The sequence below is a fragment of the Salmo salar genome, chromosome 17 (genome assembly GCF_965601325.2).
Source record: "Salmo salar chromosome 17, fSalSal1, whole genome shotgun sequence".
NCBI lineage: Eukaryota > Metazoa > Chordata > Actinopteri > Salmoniformes > Salmonidae > Salmo > Salmo salar.
The window spans coordinates 27,497,195-27,516,130 of record NC_138307.1 but is presented as its reverse complement, the minus strand read 5'-3'; the positions used below and the strand labels follow the sequence as shown (position 1 = coordinate 27,516,130).

The 18,936-nt window shown below is 46.2% G+C and overlaps 1 protein-coding gene across 2 annotated transcripts in view; it reads right to left on the bottom strand.

The window, feature by feature from the left end:
* LOC106575852 (actin remodeling regulator NHS) overlaps positions 1-18,936 on the bottom strand; it is a 147,140-nt gene that overhangs the window by 16,181 nt on the left and 112,023 nt on the right. Inside the window, exons 2-5 of one of the 2 annotated variants that reach the window (XM_045699501.2) lie at positions 5,578-5,730; positions 1,562-1,698; positions 1,071-1,112; positions 244-288 (exon numbers count right to left, since the gene is read on the bottom strand). In XM_045699501.2, coding sequence (XP_045555457.2) covers positions 244-288; positions 1,071-1,112; positions 1,562-1,698; positions 5,578-5,730 — 377 coding nt within the window. The remainder of the gene's footprint in view (positions 1-243; positions 289-1,070; positions 1,113-1,561; positions 1,699-5,577; positions 5,731-18,936) is intronic. The other variant, XM_045699503.2, reaches the window with a different exon arrangement.

The window sequence follows — 18,936 nt, the reverse complement described above, 5'->3', positions numbered from 1 at the left end:
GCGGGAAGATGCCATTGCCTGCTGTTGTGCCCTTGAGCAAGGCACTAAACCCCTACAACGACAGCACCCAGAGTGGCAGCCCCCTGCACCTCTCCAAAACGTGTTTATGTGTCTTTCGGAGGGGTTGGGTTAAGAGCGGAAGTGAAATTTCGGTTGGACCTTGAGTGTTATTGACCGATAAAGAAATCTGAATGTAGATATATGTGTTCTGATGAGATACAAGAGCTGTGTCTTTTCTGTTACCTTTCTTTGTATTGTCTGGATGTCTGTCTCTCTCATGTGTCTCTCCTAGTGGTAGCCATGCAGCAGAGAGAGAGAGAGAGAGAGAATACAACAAGCTGAAACCTACTAAGCTCACTGCACTGTACTGGTGACATCATCAACAATGGACACATGCTACTATATCATGTTAAGAAGAAATTCAACTGTATTTTCATAGTTACAGTTACAGGACCACAATGTGAAAACACAGTGGACATCACACAGCACTTGTAGGTTGACATCACACAGCACTTGTAGGTTGACATCACACAGCACTTGTAGGTTGACATCACACAGCACTTGTAGGTTGACAACACACAGCACTTGTAGGTTGACATCACACAGCACTTGTAGGTTGACATCACACAGCACTTGTAGGTTGACAACACACAGCACTTGTAGGTTGACATCACACAGCACTTGTAGGTTGACATCACACAGCACTTGTAGGTTGACAACACACAGCACTTGTAGGTTGACATCACACAGCACTTGTAGGTTGACATCACACCCCATTTGTAGGTTGACATCACACACCACTTCTGGTTGATAACACACAGCACTTATAGGTTGACAACACACAGCACTTGTAGGTTGACAACACACAGCACTTGTAGGTTGACATCACACAGCACTTGTAGGTTGACATCACACCCCATTTGTAGGTTGACATCACACACCACTTGTAGGTTGATAACACACAGCACTTATAGGTTGACAACACACAGCACTTGTAGGTTGATAACACACAGCACTTATAGGTTGACAACAGACACCACTAACAGGCACTACACTATGTGATAGTTTACCTTCCGCAGTTGATATTCTATCTCTCTCTCTGGTCTCGCCTGCTGCTTGTCAATAAAACAAACAAATTCAGTCAAGTCATTTCAGCACTTCTCCTCAGGACATTGATTAGCTGCTGTATCAGTCAAGTCATTTCAGCACTTCTCCTCAGGACATTGATTAGCTGCTGTATCAGTCAAGTCATTTCAGCACTTCTCCTCAGGACATTGATTAGCTGCTGTATCAGTCAAGTCATTTCAGCACTTCTCCTCAGGACATTGATAGCTGCTGTATCAGTCAAGTCATTTCAGCACTTCTCCTCAGGACATTGATTAGCTGCTGTATCAGTCAAGTCATTTCAGCACTTTTCCTCAGGACATTGATTAGCTGCTGTATCAGTCAAGTCATTTCAGCACTTCTCCTCAGGACATTGATAGCTGCTGATAGCTGCTGTATCAGATGTGCTTGTATAGCACTTAAGCAAAAGCCTGTAAAGACATGTGAATCCCCTTACCGCACGGCTGTGCCTGCCCCTCTGCTCGTGCCGTCTGAGGGTGCGTGGGGAAGGGAGGGTGGGCATTGGAGGAGCCCCAGAGATGGAGATGGTCACTCTGCGCTCGCGGCTGTTCGACCGTTGACGTTGCTTTTGGTCTGTAAACCATGAGGGAAATACTGTGGTCAGATTCGGACTGGGTCTCGCTACATTAGATGACTGTATTCACTAGCAGTCACCATGTTGTGTTACAGCTTTAACAGCCACTGGTTCCTCACTGAGATTATATCAATCAAGAGTTTTCTAGAACCCAGACAAGCAGGTGTTCACAGTACTAACACTAGGTGGCACCACATATGAGGGAGTACTGATGGACTTCACACCAACCCTGGTTCAAACTGTTGTTAGGTAGGGTGTTTATGGTATGTGTGTTTGTGTGCTTTGGTTACCAAGCTCTGTGTAGGGCTCAGAAGCTCTGCTTGGTATTTCTGTGTTAGGTGTTAGGTGGTATGCTAGGTGTTAGGTGGTGTGTGTTAGGTGGTATGCTAGGTGTTAGGTGGTATGCTAGGTGTTAGGTGGTGTATGTTAGGTGGTGTATGTTAGGTGGTGTATGTTAGGAGGTATGCTAGGTGTTAGGTGGTGTGTGTTAGGTGGTGTATGTTAGGTGGTGTATGCTAGGTGGTGTGTGTTAGGTGGTGTGTGTTAGGTGGTGTGTGTTAGGTGGTGTATGTTAGGTGGTCTGTGTTAGGTGGTGTATGTTAGGTGGTGTATGTTAGGTGATGTATGTAAAGTGGTGTATGCTAGGTGTTAGGTGGTGTATGTTAGGTGTTAGGTGGTGTATGTTAGGTGGTGTATGCTAGGTGTTAGGTGGTGTATGTTAGGTGGTGTATGTTAGGAGGTATGCTAGGTGTTAGGTGGTGTGTGTTAGGTGGTGTGTGTTAGGTGGTGTGTGTTAGGTGGTGTATGTTAGGTGGTGTATGTTAGGTGATGTATGTTAAGTGGTGTATGCTAGGTGTTAGGTGGTGTATGTTAGGTATTAGGTGGTGTATGTTAGGTGGTGTATGTTAGGTGGTGTATGCTAGGTGTTAGGTGGTGTATGTTAGGTGGTGTATGTTAGGTGGTGTATGCTAGGTGTTAGGTGGTGTATGTTAGGTGGTGTATGCTAGGTGTTAGGTGGCGTATGTTAGGTGGTGTATGCTAGGTGTTAGGTGGTGTGTGTTACGTGGTGTGTGTTAGGTGGTCTGTGTTAGGTGGTGTATGTTAGGTGGTGTATGTAAGGTGGTGTATGTTAGGTGGTGTGTGTTAGGTGGTGTGTGTTAGGTGGTGTGTGTTAGCTGGTCTGTGTTAGGTGGTGTATGTTAGGTGAAGTATGTTAGGTGGTGTATGCTAGGTGTTAGGTGGTGTATGTTAGGTGTTAGGTGGTGTATGTTAGGTGGTGTATGCTAGGTGTTAGGTGATGTATGTTAGGTGTTAGGTGGTGTATGCTAGGTGTTAGGTGGTGTGTGCTAGGTGTTAGGTGATGTATGTTAGGTGGTGTGTGTTAGGTGGTGTATGCTAGGTGTTAGGTGGTGTGTGTTAGGTGTTAGGTGGTGTGTGTTAGGTGGTGTACGTCAGGTGTTAGGTCGTGTATGTTAGGTGGTGTGTGTTAGGTGTTAGGTGGTGTATGTTAGGTGTTAGGTGGTGTATGCTAGGTGGTGTGTGTTAGGTGGTGTATGTTAGGTTGTGTATGTTAGGTGGTGTATGTTAGGTGGTGTATGTTAGGTGGTGTGTGTTAGGTGGTGTATGCTAGGTGGTGTATGCTAGGTGGTGTGTGTTAGGTGGTGTGTGTTAGGTGGTGTATGTTAGGTGGTGTATGTTAGGTGTTAGGTGGTGTATGTTAGGTGGTGTATGTTAGGTGTTAGGTCGTGTATGTTAGGTGGTATGTGTTAGGTGGTGTATGTTAGGTTGTGTATGTTAGGTGGTGTGTGTTAGGTGGTGTGTGTTAGGTGGTGTATGTCAGGTGTTAGGTGGTGTGTGCTAGGTGGTGTGTGTTAGGTGGTGTGTGTTAGGTGGTGTGTGTTAGGTGTTAGGTGGTGTGTGTTAGGTGTTAGGTGGTGTGTGCTAGGTGGTGTGTGTTAGGTGGTGTGTGTTAGGTGTTAGGTGGTGTGTGTTAGGTGTTAGGTGGTGTGTGTTAGGTGGTGTATGTCAGGTGTTAGGTCGTGTATGTTAGGTGGTGTATGTTAGGTGTTAGGTGGTGTATGCTAGGTGTTAGGTGGTGTGTGCTAGGTGTTAGGTGATGTATGTTAGGTGGTGTGTGTTAGGTGGTGTGTGTTAGGTGTTAGGTGGTGTGTGTTAGGTGTTAGGTGGTGTGTGTTAGGTGGTGTATGTCAGGTGTTAGGTCGTGTATGTTAGGTGGTGTGTGTTAGGTGGTGTGTGTCAGGTGTTAGGTGGTGTGTGCTAGGTGGTGTGTGTTAGGTGGTGTGTGTTAGGTGGTGTGTGTTAGGTGTTAGGTGGTGTGTGTTAGGTGTTAGGTGGTGTGTGCTAGGTGGTGTGTGTTAGGTGGTGTGTGTTAGGTGTTAGGTGGTGTGTGTTAGGTGTTAGGTGGTGTGTGTTAGGTGGTGTATGTCAGGTGTTAGGTCGTGTATGTTAGGTGGTGTATGTTAGGTGTTAGGTGGTGTATGCTAGGTGTTAGGTGGTGTGTGCTAGGTGTTAGGTGATGTATGTTAGGTGGTGTGTGTTAGGTGGTGTATGTCAGGTGTTAGGTGGTGTGTGCTAGGTGGTGTGTGTTAGGTGGTGTGTGTTAGGTGGTGTGTGTTAGGTGTTAGGTGGTGTGTGTTAGGTGTTAGGTGGTGTGTGCTAGGTGGTGTGTGTTAGGTGGTGTGTGTTAGGTGTTAGGTGGTGTGTGTTAGGTGTTAGGTGGTGTGTGTTAGGTGGTGTATGTCAGGTGTTAGGTCGTGTATGTTAGGTGGTGTATGTTAGGTGTTAGGTGGTGTATGCTAGGTGTTAGGTGGTGTGTGCTAGGTGTTAGGTGATGTATGTTAGGTGGTGTGTGTTAGGTGGTGTGTGTTAGGTGTTAGGTGGTGTGTGTTAGGTGTTAGGTGGTGTGTGTTAGGTGGTGTATGTCAGGTGTTAGGTGGTGTATGTTAGGTGTTAGGTGGTGTATGCTAGGTGGTGTGTGCTAGGTGGTGTGTGTTAGGTGGTGTATGTTAGGTTGTGTATGTTAGGTGGTGTATGTTAGGTGGTGTGTGTTAGGTGGTGTGTGTTAGGTGGTGTATGCTAGGTGGTGTGTGTTAGGTGGTGTGTGTTAGGTGGTGTATGTTAGGTGGTGTATGTTAGGTGTTAGGTGGTGTATGTTAGGTGGTGTGTGTTAGGTGGTGTATGTTAGGTTGTGTATGTTAGGTGGTGTGTGTTAGGTGGTGTATGTCAGGTGTTAGGTGGTGTGTGTTAGGTGGTGTATGCTAGGTGGTGTGTGTTAGGTGGTGTATATTATGTGGTGTGTGTTAGGTGTTGTGTGTTAGCTGGTGTGTGTTAGGTGGTGTGTGTTAGGTGGTGTATGCTAGGTGGTATGTGTTAGGTGGTGTGTGTTAGGTGGTGTATGCTAGGTGGTGTGTGTTAGGTGGTGTGTGTTAGGTGGTGTATGCTAGGTGGTGTGTGTTAGGTTGTGTATGTCAGGTGGTGTGTGTTAGGTGTTAGGTGGTGTGTGTTAGGTGGTGTATGCTAGGTGGTGTGTGTTAGGTGGTGTGTGCTAGGTGGTGTGTGTTAGGTGGTGTATGCTTGGTGGTGTGTGTTAGGTGGTGTGTGTTAGGTGGTGTATGTTAGGTGGTGTATGCTAGGTGGTGTGTGTTAGGTGGTGTATGCTAGGTGGTGTATGCTAGGTGGTGTATGCTAGGTGGTGTGTGTTAGGTGGTGTATGCTAGGTGGTGTGTGTTAGGTGGTGTATGTTAGGTGGTGTATGCTAGGTGGTGTATGCTAGGTGGTGTATGCTAGGTGGTGTGTGTTAGGTGGTGTATGCTAGGTGGTGTATGTTAGGTGGTGTGTGTTAGGTGGTGACCTCTCACCTCTGTGCAGGGCTCGCAGGCTCTGCTTGGCATGTCTGTGGAGCTCCTCTACGCATGGCGGCCGGCTGCAGGGGTGAAACACGTTGTGGTGCTGGTGCCATGGAGCCTGGTAGTGCACTGTTAGCTTACTCTCCACATCCAGGTTAGAGACAGCTAGGGAGAGAGACAACAGGAGAATAGATTGGTCATATTTATATTATTGAAATGATGTTCTTTGAAAGAAAGAGGAATGACAGACAGCAGGTTAGGTTCTGCTGTACTTTTCATTCATTGGCTGTTGTGATTGTTATTTGTTGATAGGGTTATGAAGATTAAACAAATATATATACATTTAATTAACTAGGCAAGTCAGTTAAGAACAAAGTCTTATTCACAAGGATGGCTTAAGATAGGGAGCGAGATAACAGGAGAATAGATCGTTATTATTCATTTGCACATAAATTCATTTTTTTTGCTATCACTGGGAGAGAAGACACTCAGCTATGTTTTAGACACGGTATGACCCCAACAGTATGTCCCCAACAGTATGACCCCAACAGTATGAGCCCAACAGTATGACCCCAACAGTATGACCCCAACAGTATAACCCCAACAGTATGAGCCCAACAGTACGACCCCAACAGTATGACCCCAACAGTATGAGCCCAACAGTATGACCCCAACAGTATAACCCCAACAGTATGAGCCCAACAGTACGACCCCAACAGTATGACCCCAACAGTATGAGCCCAACAGTATGACCCCAACAGTATGAGCCCAACAGTATGACCCCAACAGTATGACCCCAACAGTATGAGCCCAACAGTATGACCCCAGCCCAACAGTATGACCCCAACAGTATGACCCCGACAGTATGACTCCAACAGTATGAGCCCAACAGTATGACCCCAACAGTATGACCCCAACAGTATGACCCCAACAGTATGACCCCAACAGTATAACCCCAATAGTATGAGCCCAACAGTATGACCCCAACAGTATGACCCCAACAGTATGAGCCCAACAGTATGAGCCCAACAGTATGAGCATAACAGTATGACCCCGACAGTATGACCCCGACAGTATGACCCCAACAGTATGACCCCAAAAGTATGAGCCCAACAGTACGACCCCAACAGTACGAGCCCAACAGTATGACCCCAAAAGTATGAGCCCAACAGTACGACCCCAACAGTATAACCCCAACAGTATGACCCCAACAGTATGAGCCCAACAGTATGACCCCAACAGTATGACCCCAACAGTATAACCCCAACAGTATGAGCCCAACAGTATGACCCCAACAATATGACCCCAACAGTATGACCCCAACAGTATGAGCCCAACAGTATGACCCCAACAGTATGACCCCAACAGTATGAGCATAACAGTATGAGCATAACAGTATGAGCCCAACAGTATGACCCCAACAGTATGACCCCAACAGTATGAGCCCAACAGTATGACCCCAACAGTATAACCCCAACAGTATGACCCCAACAGTATGAGCCCAACTGTATGACCCCAACAGTATGACCCCAACAGTATGACCCTAACAGTATGACCCCAACAGTATGACCCCAACAGTATGACCCCAACAGTATGACCCCAACAGTATGACCCCAACCCAACAGTATGACCCCAGCCCAACAGTATGACCCCAACAGTATGACCCCAACAGTATGACCCCAACAGTATGAGCCCAACAGTATGACCCCAACAGTATGACCCCAACCCAACAGTATGACCCCAGCCCAACAGTATGGCCCCAACAGTATGACCCCAACAGTATAACCCCAACAGTATGAGCCCAACAGTATGAGCCCAACAGTATGAGCCCAACAGTATGACCCCAACAGTATGAGCCCAACAGTATGACCCCAACAGTATGACCCCAACAGTATGAGCCCAACAGTATGAGCCCAACAGTATGACCCCAACAGTATGAGCCCAACAGTATGACCCCAACAGTATGAGCCCAACAGTATGAGCCCAACAGTATGAGCCCAACAGTATGACCCCAACAGTATGACCCCAACAGTATGAGCATAACAGTATGACCCCAACAGTATGACCCCAACAGTATGAGCATAACAGTATGACCCCAACAGTATGACCCCAACAGTATGAGCATAACAGTATGACCCAAACAGTATGACCCCAACCCAACAGTATGACCCCAGCCCCACAGTATGACCCCAACAGTATGACCCCAACAGTATGACCCCAACAGTATGACCCCAACAGTATGAGCCCAACAGTATGACCCCAACAGTATGAGCCCAACATTATGACCCCAACAGTATGAGCCCAACAGTATGACCCCAACAGTATGACCCCAACAGTATGACCCCAACAGTATGAGCCCAACAGTATGAGCCCAACAGTATGACCCCAACAGTATGACCCCAATAGTATGAGCCCAACAGTATGACCCCAACAGTATGAGCCCAACAGTATGACCCCAACAGTATGAGCATAACAGTATGGCCCCAACAGTATGAGCCCAACAGTATGACCCCGACAGTATGAGCCCAACAGTATGACCCCAACAGTATGAGCATAACAGTATGACCCCAACAGTATGAGCCCAACAGTATGAGCCCAACAGTATGAGCATAACAGTATGGCCCCAACAGTATGAGCCCAACAGTATGACCCCGACAGTATGAGCCCAACAGTATGACCCCAACAGTATGAGCATAACAGTATGACCCCAACAGTATGAGCCCAACAGTATGACCCCAACAGTATGAGCCCAACAGCCTTCCATAAACAGCTGTAACTTTGGTTGTCCAGCTACAATCACACCAAGACCTTGATATAAATCAATACATTATTATACATATAATTCAAGAAATGATATATACATATCATTTATATACACATATATATTGAAATATTTCCGAGCAAGGGATCAAAATGTGATTCTGACTTTAAACTTAAGAGGAAACCCGCCCAACATGAACAGGAAGAATGCAGGAGTTATGAAACCAGTCACTGCCATTCCATATCAGCAGGGGGCAGTAACACATATCAACATCAACTGAATTAAGCTGACAACTGCTCCAACGACAATCGTCCATGTTTCCTCAAAACACCATCTCTGCTGCTGTTATGCATCAACACATAGATGCACAGAACATCTGATTTAAAGAGACGGTGGTGTTATTATAATGCAGACAAAAGACAACGCTGCTTTTATCCTCCAAGGCTGGGAGAGGGGGATGAGAGGAGGAGAGAGAGATGAACAGAAGATACGAGGGAGATGTAACCCTCTTTCTTTCATCATCTTTTATCTTCTGGCCTTGCTTTCATTTCAACCCTCATATTACAACAGCATCTGTTCATTAACATCTACAGTAGGTGTGTGTGTGTGTGTGTGTGTGTGTGTGTGTGTGTGTGTGTGTGTCTGTCTCTGTGTGTGTGTGTGTGTGTGTGTGTGTGTGTGTGTGTGTGTGTGTGTGTGTGTGTGTGTGTGTCTCTGTGTGTGTGTGTGGTGTCGTGTGTGTGTGTGTGTGTGTGTGTGTGTGGTGTGTGTGTGTGTGTGTGTGTGTGTGTGTGTCTCTGTGTGTGTGTGTGTGTGTGTGTGTGTGTGTGCTGTGTGTGTTTATGTCTGTGTCTGTATGTGTGTGTTCGCTGTGCGTGTCTGAGAGTTAGTTCGCTGTGTTCGTGTGTGCGCTTGCGCGTGTGTGTAGCCTGTTGTTTCCTTGAATAACCCAGGCTCATCTGTAACCAGGCAACCCTTCCTATCTGATGTAGGATGAATAGAATGATCTCTATCAATCCATAATCATGAGACTAATGTGGATGAGACGATCTGTCCAGGTCTGATGATTTCAGCCCAGAGAAAGCAGAACATTCAATAGGTCCCTGACAGCCAGAAAATGAATAAGCACAGCTAGCTTGCACATTGTATGTTACCAGCTGGGTTGTGCCTCTATACAAGACTGTGTTAGCCCAATGAGCTAAAGCCATTGACCTCCATCAGTGGGCTAACAGTCTTGTGGCGCACAAGAGACCCGGGGTTTGAACCCAGTTGGTATAAAGGATTTCTGAAGAGGGCTACTACAGTACCTAGGGCCCTTAACTGGCCCTCTCCCCATCTATATAGAAGCCAGTTGGAGGGTTCAACCACTGTGGTCTGAAGAGGGCTACTACAGTTCCCAGGGCCCTTAACTGGCCCTCTCCCCATCTATATAGAAGCCAGTTGGAGGGTTCAACCACTGTGGTCTGAAGAGGTCTACTACAGTTCCCAGGGCCCTTAACTGGCCCTCTCCCCATCTATAGAGAAGCCAGTTGGAGGGTTCAACCACTGTAGTCTGAAGAGGTCTACTACAGTTCCCAGGGCCCTTAACTGGCCCTCTCCCCATCTATATAGAAGCCAGTTGGAGGGTTCAACCACTGTGGTCTGAAGAGGTCTACTACAGTTCCCAGGGCCCTTAACTGGCCCTCTCCCCATCTATAGAGAAGCCAGTTGGAGGGTTCAACCACTGTGGTCTGAAGAGGTCTACTACAGTTCCCAGGGCCCTTAACTGGCCCTCTCCCCATCTATAGAGAAGCCAGTTGGAGGGTTCAACCACTGTGGTCTGAAGAGGTTTATCTAAGGCCTTTTTTTCCCTCACTTTTTCTCCCCAATTGGTAGTTAGTCTTGTCCCATCGCTGCAACTCAGACTCGGGAGAAGCGAAGGTATAGAGCCATGCGTCCTCCGAAACACAACCCTGCCAAGCCGCATTGCTTCTTGATACATTGCTCACTTAACCCGGAAGCCAGCCGCACCAATGCATCGGAGGAAACACCGTATAACTGGCGACCGAAGTCAGCTTGCAGACGCCCGGTAGAGCACAATGGGACAGCCCTCCCCTAACCCGGACAAAGCTGGGCCTTATGGGTCTCCCGGTCACCGCCGGCTATGACACAGCATGGGATCGAACCCAGGTCTGTAGTGACGCCTCAAGCACTGCAATGCAGAGCCTTAGACCGCTGCGCCACTTGGGAGGCCCACCTAGGGCCTTTAAGTGACACTGAAGTGAGTGCTGATAATGACGGGGGAAGAAATTGATACAGTTAAAATTTCTGATATTATTTAATACGATTTATCATATCGTATTGTTTTCACAATATCACAATATTATTTTGGCGCAAGGTGTAGCTGTAGCTGCACCAAAACTGTTTCCTTCATAGCTTGTTCTCCATCTTCTTTTTAAATAGGGAGACAATTTGTTTTCAGCATTTTTATTGAATCGCAACACATATAGAATCGTGAGAATCAAAAGAATGACAATATGTATCATATCGTCTCCTAAGTATCATGATAATATTGTATTGTGAGGTCCCTGACAATTCCCCACCTAGTTACTGCCTTCAGCCTCTAGTAGAGGTGATGGATTCAGCCTCTGCTGCTGTAATGGAGTAGAGGTGGTGGATTCAGCCTCTGCTGCTGTAATGGAGTAGAGGTGGTAGATTCAGCCTCTGCTGCTGTAATGGAGTAGAGATGGTGGATTCAGCCTCTGCTGCTGTAATGGAGTAGAGGTGGTGGATTCAGCCTCTGCTGCTGTAATGGAGTAGAGAAGGTGGATTCAGCCTCTGCTGCTGTAATGGAGTAGAGGTGGTGGATTCAGCCTCTGCTGCTGTAATGGAGTAGAGATGGTGGATTCAGCCTCTGCTGCTGTAATGGAGTAGAGGTGGTGGATTCAGCCTCTGCTGCTGTAATGGAGTAGAGATGGTGGATTCAGCAGCCTCTGCTGCTGTAATGGAGTAGAGAAGGTGGATTCAACCTCTGCTGCTGTAATGGAGTAGAGGTGGTGGATTCAGCCTCTGTGGCTGTAATGGAGTAGAGGTGGTGGATTCAGCCTCTGCTGCTGTAATGGAGTAGAGAAGGTGGATTCAGCCTCTGCTGCTGTAATGGAGTAGAGGTGGTGGATTCAGCCTCTGCTGCTGTAATGGAGTAGAGGTGGTGGATTCAGCCTCTGCTGCTGTAATGGAGTAGAGGTGATGGATTCAGCCTCTGCTGCTGTAATGGAGTAGAGGTGGTGGATTCAGCCTCTGCTGCTGTAATGGAGTAGAGGTGGTGGATTCAGCCACTGCTGCTGAAATGGAGTAGAGGTAGTGGATTTGTGTCACGTACTGTTACAGCACACCCTCCATCTCTCCTTTCCTCATTTGCTCTCCTCTCCTCCTCTCTTTTCGATCTCCTCTCCTCTCCTCTCCTCCTCTCTTTTTGATCTCCTCTCCTCTCCTCTCCTCTCCTCTCCTCTCCTCTCCTCTCCTCTCCTCTCCTCTCCTCTCCTCTCCTCTCCTCTCCTCTCCTCTCCTCTCCTCTCCTCCTCTCTTTCGATCTCCTCTCCTCCCCTCTCCTCTCCTCTCCTCCCCTCCCCTCCCCTCCCCTCCCCTCCCCTCTCCTCTCCTCTCCTCTCCTCTCCTCTCCTCTCCTCTCCTCTCCTCTCCTCTCCTCTCCTCTCCTCTCCTCTCCTCTCCTCTCCTCTCCTCTCCTCTCCTCTCCTCTCCTCCTTCCTCCTCTTCTCCTCTACTCTCTTCCTTTCCTTTCCTCTCCTCTCCACTCCTCCTCTCTCCTCCAGATAGCTTATGCTGCAGCAGCAGTGTCTCATCAGAGAATGCAGTGGATTTTAAAGAGTCAATTACTCAGCAACATTTTCTTCCTCATATCACATGGTTTTAGTGCTGTGCATCATCAAGAAACAGATCAGAGAGAGAGACAGGGGTAAGAGAGAGAGAGATATAGAGTGTGAGAGAAAAATAGAGAGAAAAAAAGAGAGAAAAGAGAGAGAGAGGAGGTAGAGAAAAAGGAAGAGAGAGGAGAGAGAGAGATGACTTCCACGAGCGTTCCTTCTCCCTATGCACTGAACACAGTCATTGTTTCACAGAAAACAGCATCAACAACAGCATAATATTAAGCATAATCAACAAAGGCTTGCAGTGGATACATAACACACACACACACAGTACACACCTCTACCTATCGCCCGAGTTGGATCGGCCAAACACAGTGCGTGACCTTTCATGTCATCCCTATGTCCAGCCATTCAGCTAGCACCAAACAGCTGCACAACTGAGGTGGTTTGATGAGTAACCTTCCCTGAAGACTTGTGTTAGTTCTGAAGACTCGATGTCAGTCACTCACCTGTCCCTCATGTTATGTCTAGCCTTCATCCCTCCTCCTACCTGCAATGTCCTTCTCCTGTCTTCCTCCTCTCCTACTCCTCTTCCTCCTCTGCATGCGACAGGGAGGAATCTTTCTCTGTGAGTTACCCATCCCTGCGAGTTACCCATCTCCCGCTTCAGTGGCTACACTGAGAGACGGACGGGGCGGCATGTCCGTGAGAGACAGAGACCAACTCAGGTCTGACAGAGTGGACGAGCTCTCTCTGTATCTGACTGATACTGTACCCTGTCCCTCTCTACATCCCTCTCCCTCTCTCTCTCTCTCTCTCTCTCTCTCTCTACATCTCTCTCTCTCTTCTGTCTGCAGGTGTGGACTCAGCAGTTTACGGCATCATCAGCCTGGCCCAGGAACTTAGCCCACTCCAGAGCAGCAGAGAGACCAGTAACAGTATTGACAAGCTGTAACTTCCATACCAGGACACTGCTGTTAAAGAGCCTGACCAACACGTAGGTTTTTTCTCTGGGCAAAGAAATGGTAGAGGCATTGTGCACAGCAATATGTACACTGTGTACAGCAATGTGTCTCCTCCAAGATGCAGGTTCAGTCAGGAACAACACATTGTTATATGTGATGTAAATACCACATTATTGGATAGAAAATGACCAACCTAGACTCAATACTTATATGTCGTGCATATATCTCTCCTCCTAAATTTACTAACACACAAATATACAGTCGTGGCCAAAGGTTTTGAGAATGACAAAAATATATGAATTTTCACAAAGTCTGCTTTCTCAGTGTCTTTAGATATTTTTGTCAGATGTTACTATGGAATACTGAAGTATAATTACAAGCATTTCATAAGTGTCAACGGCTTTTATTGATATTACATGAAGTTGATGCAAAGAGTCAATATTTACAGTGTTGACCCTTCTTTTTCAAGACCTCTGCAATCCGCCCTGGCATGCTGTCAATTAACTTCTGGGCCACATCCTGACTGATGGCAGCCCATTCTTGCATAATCAATGCCTGGAGTTTGTCAGAATTTGTGGGTTTTTCTTTGTCCACCCGCCTCTTGAGGATTGACCACACGTTCTCAATGGGATTAAGGTCTGGGGAGTTTCCTGGCCATGGACCCAAAATATTGATATTTTGTTCCCCGAGCAACTTAGTTATCACTTTTGCCTTATGGCAAGGTGCTCCATCATGCTGGAAAAGGCATTGTTCGTCACCAAACTGTTCCTGGATGGTTGGGAGAAGTTGCTCTCGGAGGATGTGTTGGTACCATTCTTTATTCATGGCTGTGTTCTTAGGCAAAATTGTGAGTGAGCCCACTCCCTTGGCTGAGAAGCAACCCCACACATGAATGGTCTCAGGATGCTTTACTGTTGGCATGACACAGGACTGATGGTAGCGCTCACCTTGTCTTCTCAGGACAAGCTTTTTTCTGGATGCCCCAAACAATCGGAAAGGGGATTCATCAGAGAAAATGACTTTACCCCAGTCCTCAGCAGTCCAATCCCTGTACCTTTTGCAGAATATCAGTCTGTCCCTGATGTTTTTCCTGGAGAGAAGTGGCTTCTTTGCTGCTCTTCTTTGCTGCCCTTCACCAGGCCATCCTCCAGAAGTCTTCGCCTCACTGTGCGTACAGATGCACTCACACCTGCCTGCTGCCATTCCTGAGCAAGCTCTGTACTGGTGGTGCCCCGATCCCGCAGCTGAATCAAGTTTAGGAGATGGTCCTGGCGCTTGCTGGACTTTCTTGGGCGCCCTGAAGCCTTCTTCACAACAATTGATCCTCTCTCCTTGAAGTTCTTGATAATCCGATAAATGGTTGATTTAGGTGCAATCTTACCGGCAGTAGTATCCTTGCCTGTGAAGCCCCTTTTGTGCAAAGCAATGATGATGGCACGTGTTTCCTTGCAGGTAACCATGGTTGACAGAGGAAGAACAATTATTCCAAGCACCACCCTCCTTTTGAAGCTTCCAGTCTGTTATTCGAACTCAATCAGCATGATAGAGTGATCTCCAGCCTTGTCCTCATCAACACTCACACCTGTGTTAACAAGAGAATCACTGACATGATGTCAGCTGGTCCTTTTGTGGCAGGGCTGAAAAACAGTGGAAATGTTTTTGGGGGATTCAGTTCATTTGCATGGCAAAGAGGGACTTTGCAATTAATTGCAATTCATCTGATCACTCTTCATAACATTCTGGAGTATATGCAAATTGCCATCATACAAACTGAGGCAGCAGACTTTGTGAAAATTAATATTTGTGTCATTCCCAAAACTTTTGGCCACGACTGTACACCATTTAGCTCTATATGCTTTGGAAAATGGTCTGTATTTGACACTTGTTTCTGAGCAGCTCTATAGTAATGATATTCAAGGCTGTAACAGGGCTGTAAGGGCTTTAACAGGGCTGTAACAGGGCTGAATAATGCAGCAGCTTTATAGTAATGATATTGAAGGCTGTAACAGGGCTGTAACAGGGCTTTAACAGGGCTGTAACAGGGCTGTATAATGCAGCAGCTTTATAGTAATGATATTGAAGGCTTTAACAGGGCTGTAACAGGGCTGTATAATGCAGCAGCTTTATAGTAATGATATTGAAGTCTGTAACAGGGCTGTAACAGGGTGTATAATGCAGAAGTTCTACAGTAATGATATTAAAGGCTGTAACAGGGCTGTAACAGGGCTGTATAATGCAGAAGTTCTACAGTAATGATATTAAAGGCTGTAACAGGGCTGTATAATGCAGAAGCTCCACAGTAATGATATTAAAGGCTGTAACAGGGCTGTATAATGCAGCAGCTCTACAGTAATGATATTGAAGGCTGTAACAGGGCTGTAACAGGGCTGTATAATGCAGCAGCTCTACAGTAATGATATTGAAGGCTGTAACAGGGCTGTATAATGCAGAAGCTCTTCAGTAATGATATTGAAGGCTGTAACAGGGCTGTAACAGGGCTGTATAATGCAGAAGCTCTACAGTAATGATATTAAAGGCTGTAACAGGGCTGTATAATGCAGAAGCTCTACAGTAATGATATTGAAGGTTGTAACAGGGCTGTAACAGGGCTGTATAATGCAGCAGGCAGATAGAGCTCAGATAGTCCAGATGCCACAGCCCCTCCTCTCTCTCTCTCTTCCTAGTGCAGCTGCAGCAGATATACAAGTCATTAGTGGTGAAAAGTATTAGTGCAGACAAATCTGGGTCAGAACAGAGTAGAACACACAGCCAGCGCATTGGTGCTGGTGATGAGGGGGTCATGGTGTGTGTGTGTGTGTGTGTGTGTGTGTGTGTGTGTGTGTGTGTGTGTGTGTGTGTGTGTGTGTGTGTGTGTGTGTGTGTGTGTGTGTGGGTGGGTGGGTGGGTGGGTTGGGGGGGGTTGTGTTTAGAAAGCTGTTGTAGGAGAGAGGATATTATTGTACTGTACATAATCATCTTGAGTAAATAACACGGAAGTCAGTATTGTTAATCACCCCTGCAGGTCTCCATAGTGAAATAATAACACGGAGGTCAGTATCGTTAATCACCCCTGCAGGTCTCCATAGTCAAATAATAACACGGAGGTCAGTATCGTTAATCACCCCTGCAGGTCTCCATAGTGGAATAATAACACGGAGGTTAGTATTGTTAATCACCCCTGCAGGTCTCCATAGTCAAATAATAACACAGAGGTCAGTATTGTTAATCACCCCTGCAGGTCTCCATAGTGAAATAATAACACGGAGGTCAGTATTGTTAATCACCCCTGCAGGTCTCCATAGTCAAATAATAACACGGAGGTCAGTATCGTTAATCACCCCTGCAGGTCTCCATAGTCAAATAATAACACGGAGGTCAGTATCGTTAATCACCCCTGCAGGTCTCCATAGTCAAATAATAACACGGAGGTCAGTATTGTTAATCACCCCTGCAGGTCTCCATAGTCAAATAATAACACGGAGGTCAGTATTGTTAATCACCCCTGCAGGTCTCCATAGTCAAATAATAACACGGAGGTCAGTATTGTTAATCACCCCTGCAGGTCTCCATAGTGAAATAATAACACGGAGGTCAGTATTGTTAATCACCCCTGCAGGTCTCCATAGTCAAATAATAACACGGAGGTCAGTATTGTTAATCACCCCTGCAGGTCTCCGTAGTCAAATAATAACACGGAGGTCAGTATTGTTAATCACCCCTGCAGGTCTCCATAGTCATTTAGCAGACACTTTATCAAAAGCTATTCACAGTTCATTGTGACATTGTGATACATTCAAAATATGTGGAAAAATACTGTCTGTGTGGGAATCTCTCTCTCTCTCTCTCCCTCGTTCTCTCTCTCTCTTTCTATCTCTGACAGCAGAGTGGGGGATGGGCGGAGGGTGGACGGCAGCGGCCTGTATATCTGTCTGTTCCTCACAGCTGGCTACCTAAAGGTGATCCTGATAGCATTTGATAATCCCACAACGATACAGCAACGCTCAGCTATGCTTTCACCAAATACTGCTGGGTCCTGTTATCGGACTGTTGTTGACTATAGACACCACATCAAGTCTATATACACCACATCAAGACTATAGACACCACATCAAGACTATAGACACCACATCAAGACTATAGACACCACATCAAGACTATAGACACCACAGCAAGACTATATACACCACATCAAGACTATAGACACCACATCAAGACTATATACACCACATCAAGTCTATATACACCACATCAAGTCTATATACACCACATCAAGACTATAGACACCACATCAAGACTATATACACCACATCAAGACTATAGACACCACATCAAGACTATAGACACCACAGCAAGACTATATACACCACATCAAGACTATAGACACCACATGAAGACTATAGACACCACATCAAGACTATAGACACCACAGCAAGACTATATACACCACATCAAGACTATAGACACCACATCAAGTATATATACACCACATCAAGTCTATATACACCACATCAAGTCTATATACACCACATCAAGTCTATATACACCACATCACGTCTATATACACCACATCAAGACTATATACACCACATCACGTCTATATACACCACATCAAGACTATATACACCACATCAAGACTATAGACACCACATCAAGTATATATACACCACATCACGTCTATATACACCACATCAAGACTATAGACACCACATCAAGACTATAGACACCACAGCATGTCTATATACACCACATCAAGACTATATACACCACATCAAGACTATAGACACCACATCAAGACTATAGACACCACATCAAGACTATAGACACCACATCAAGACTATAGACACCACAGCATGTCTATATACACCACATCAAGACTATAGACACCACATCAAGACTATAGACACCACATCAAGACTATAGACACCACATCAAGACTATAGACCCCACATCAAGACTATAGACACCATTTAAAAGTTATTAAACTGTAATAAGCTGTATAAACTAACCAACAAACAGGTTACATAGGCTCAGGATATAGAGTGGGGTCACCTGACAGTATATGGTTAGTCCAAGGTTTTAGACGTTCCAGTGCAGGTCTGTAAGGATGACATACAACTCAATGCCATTAAAGAGGTGACCACATCCTGAAGTAGAGATGTCAACATGTGTAACACGTGAGAAAAGCAGTAAGCATCATCTGCTGTAGCATATCTCTCCAGCCTGACTTAACTAGTCAAGTTTTATAGAATGGCTCCCAAGACTAGCCATCATCAGCATACAGAAAAGACTGCTTTGTTTGGCACAGCAAGCACAACATATCAGGAAGGTAGGACCAGGGTAGGACAGGCAGACAGTTTAAGAGAAATACCAGGGTAGCAGGGGCGGTTCTGGGGGGGGGGGGGGGGCAGGGGGGACCAGTGCCCCTGTGACAACAATTCTGGACCTCCTTGTGGCCCCCCTAAATGTGGAGTATGAAATAATTTTTACATAACAAATTTTTGCTATCGTTCTTTTTTTACATCAGTTATTAGACAGTGGCAACGCAGAACACTAATGATTATGAACATGGTCTTTTGCCTGCTAATGCCTGCAATGCAGTGAAGAAAATGATATGACAACAATAACGTCTAATGTAACTGGCCCCTCTAACAGTACAACTGGCCCCAGCTTGGCCCCCCCAGTTGAAATGGTCTAGAACCGCCACTGCAGGGTAGGACAGGCAGTCAGTTTAAGAGAAAGACCAGGGTAGGACAGGCAGTCCGTTTAAGAGAAAGGCCAGGGT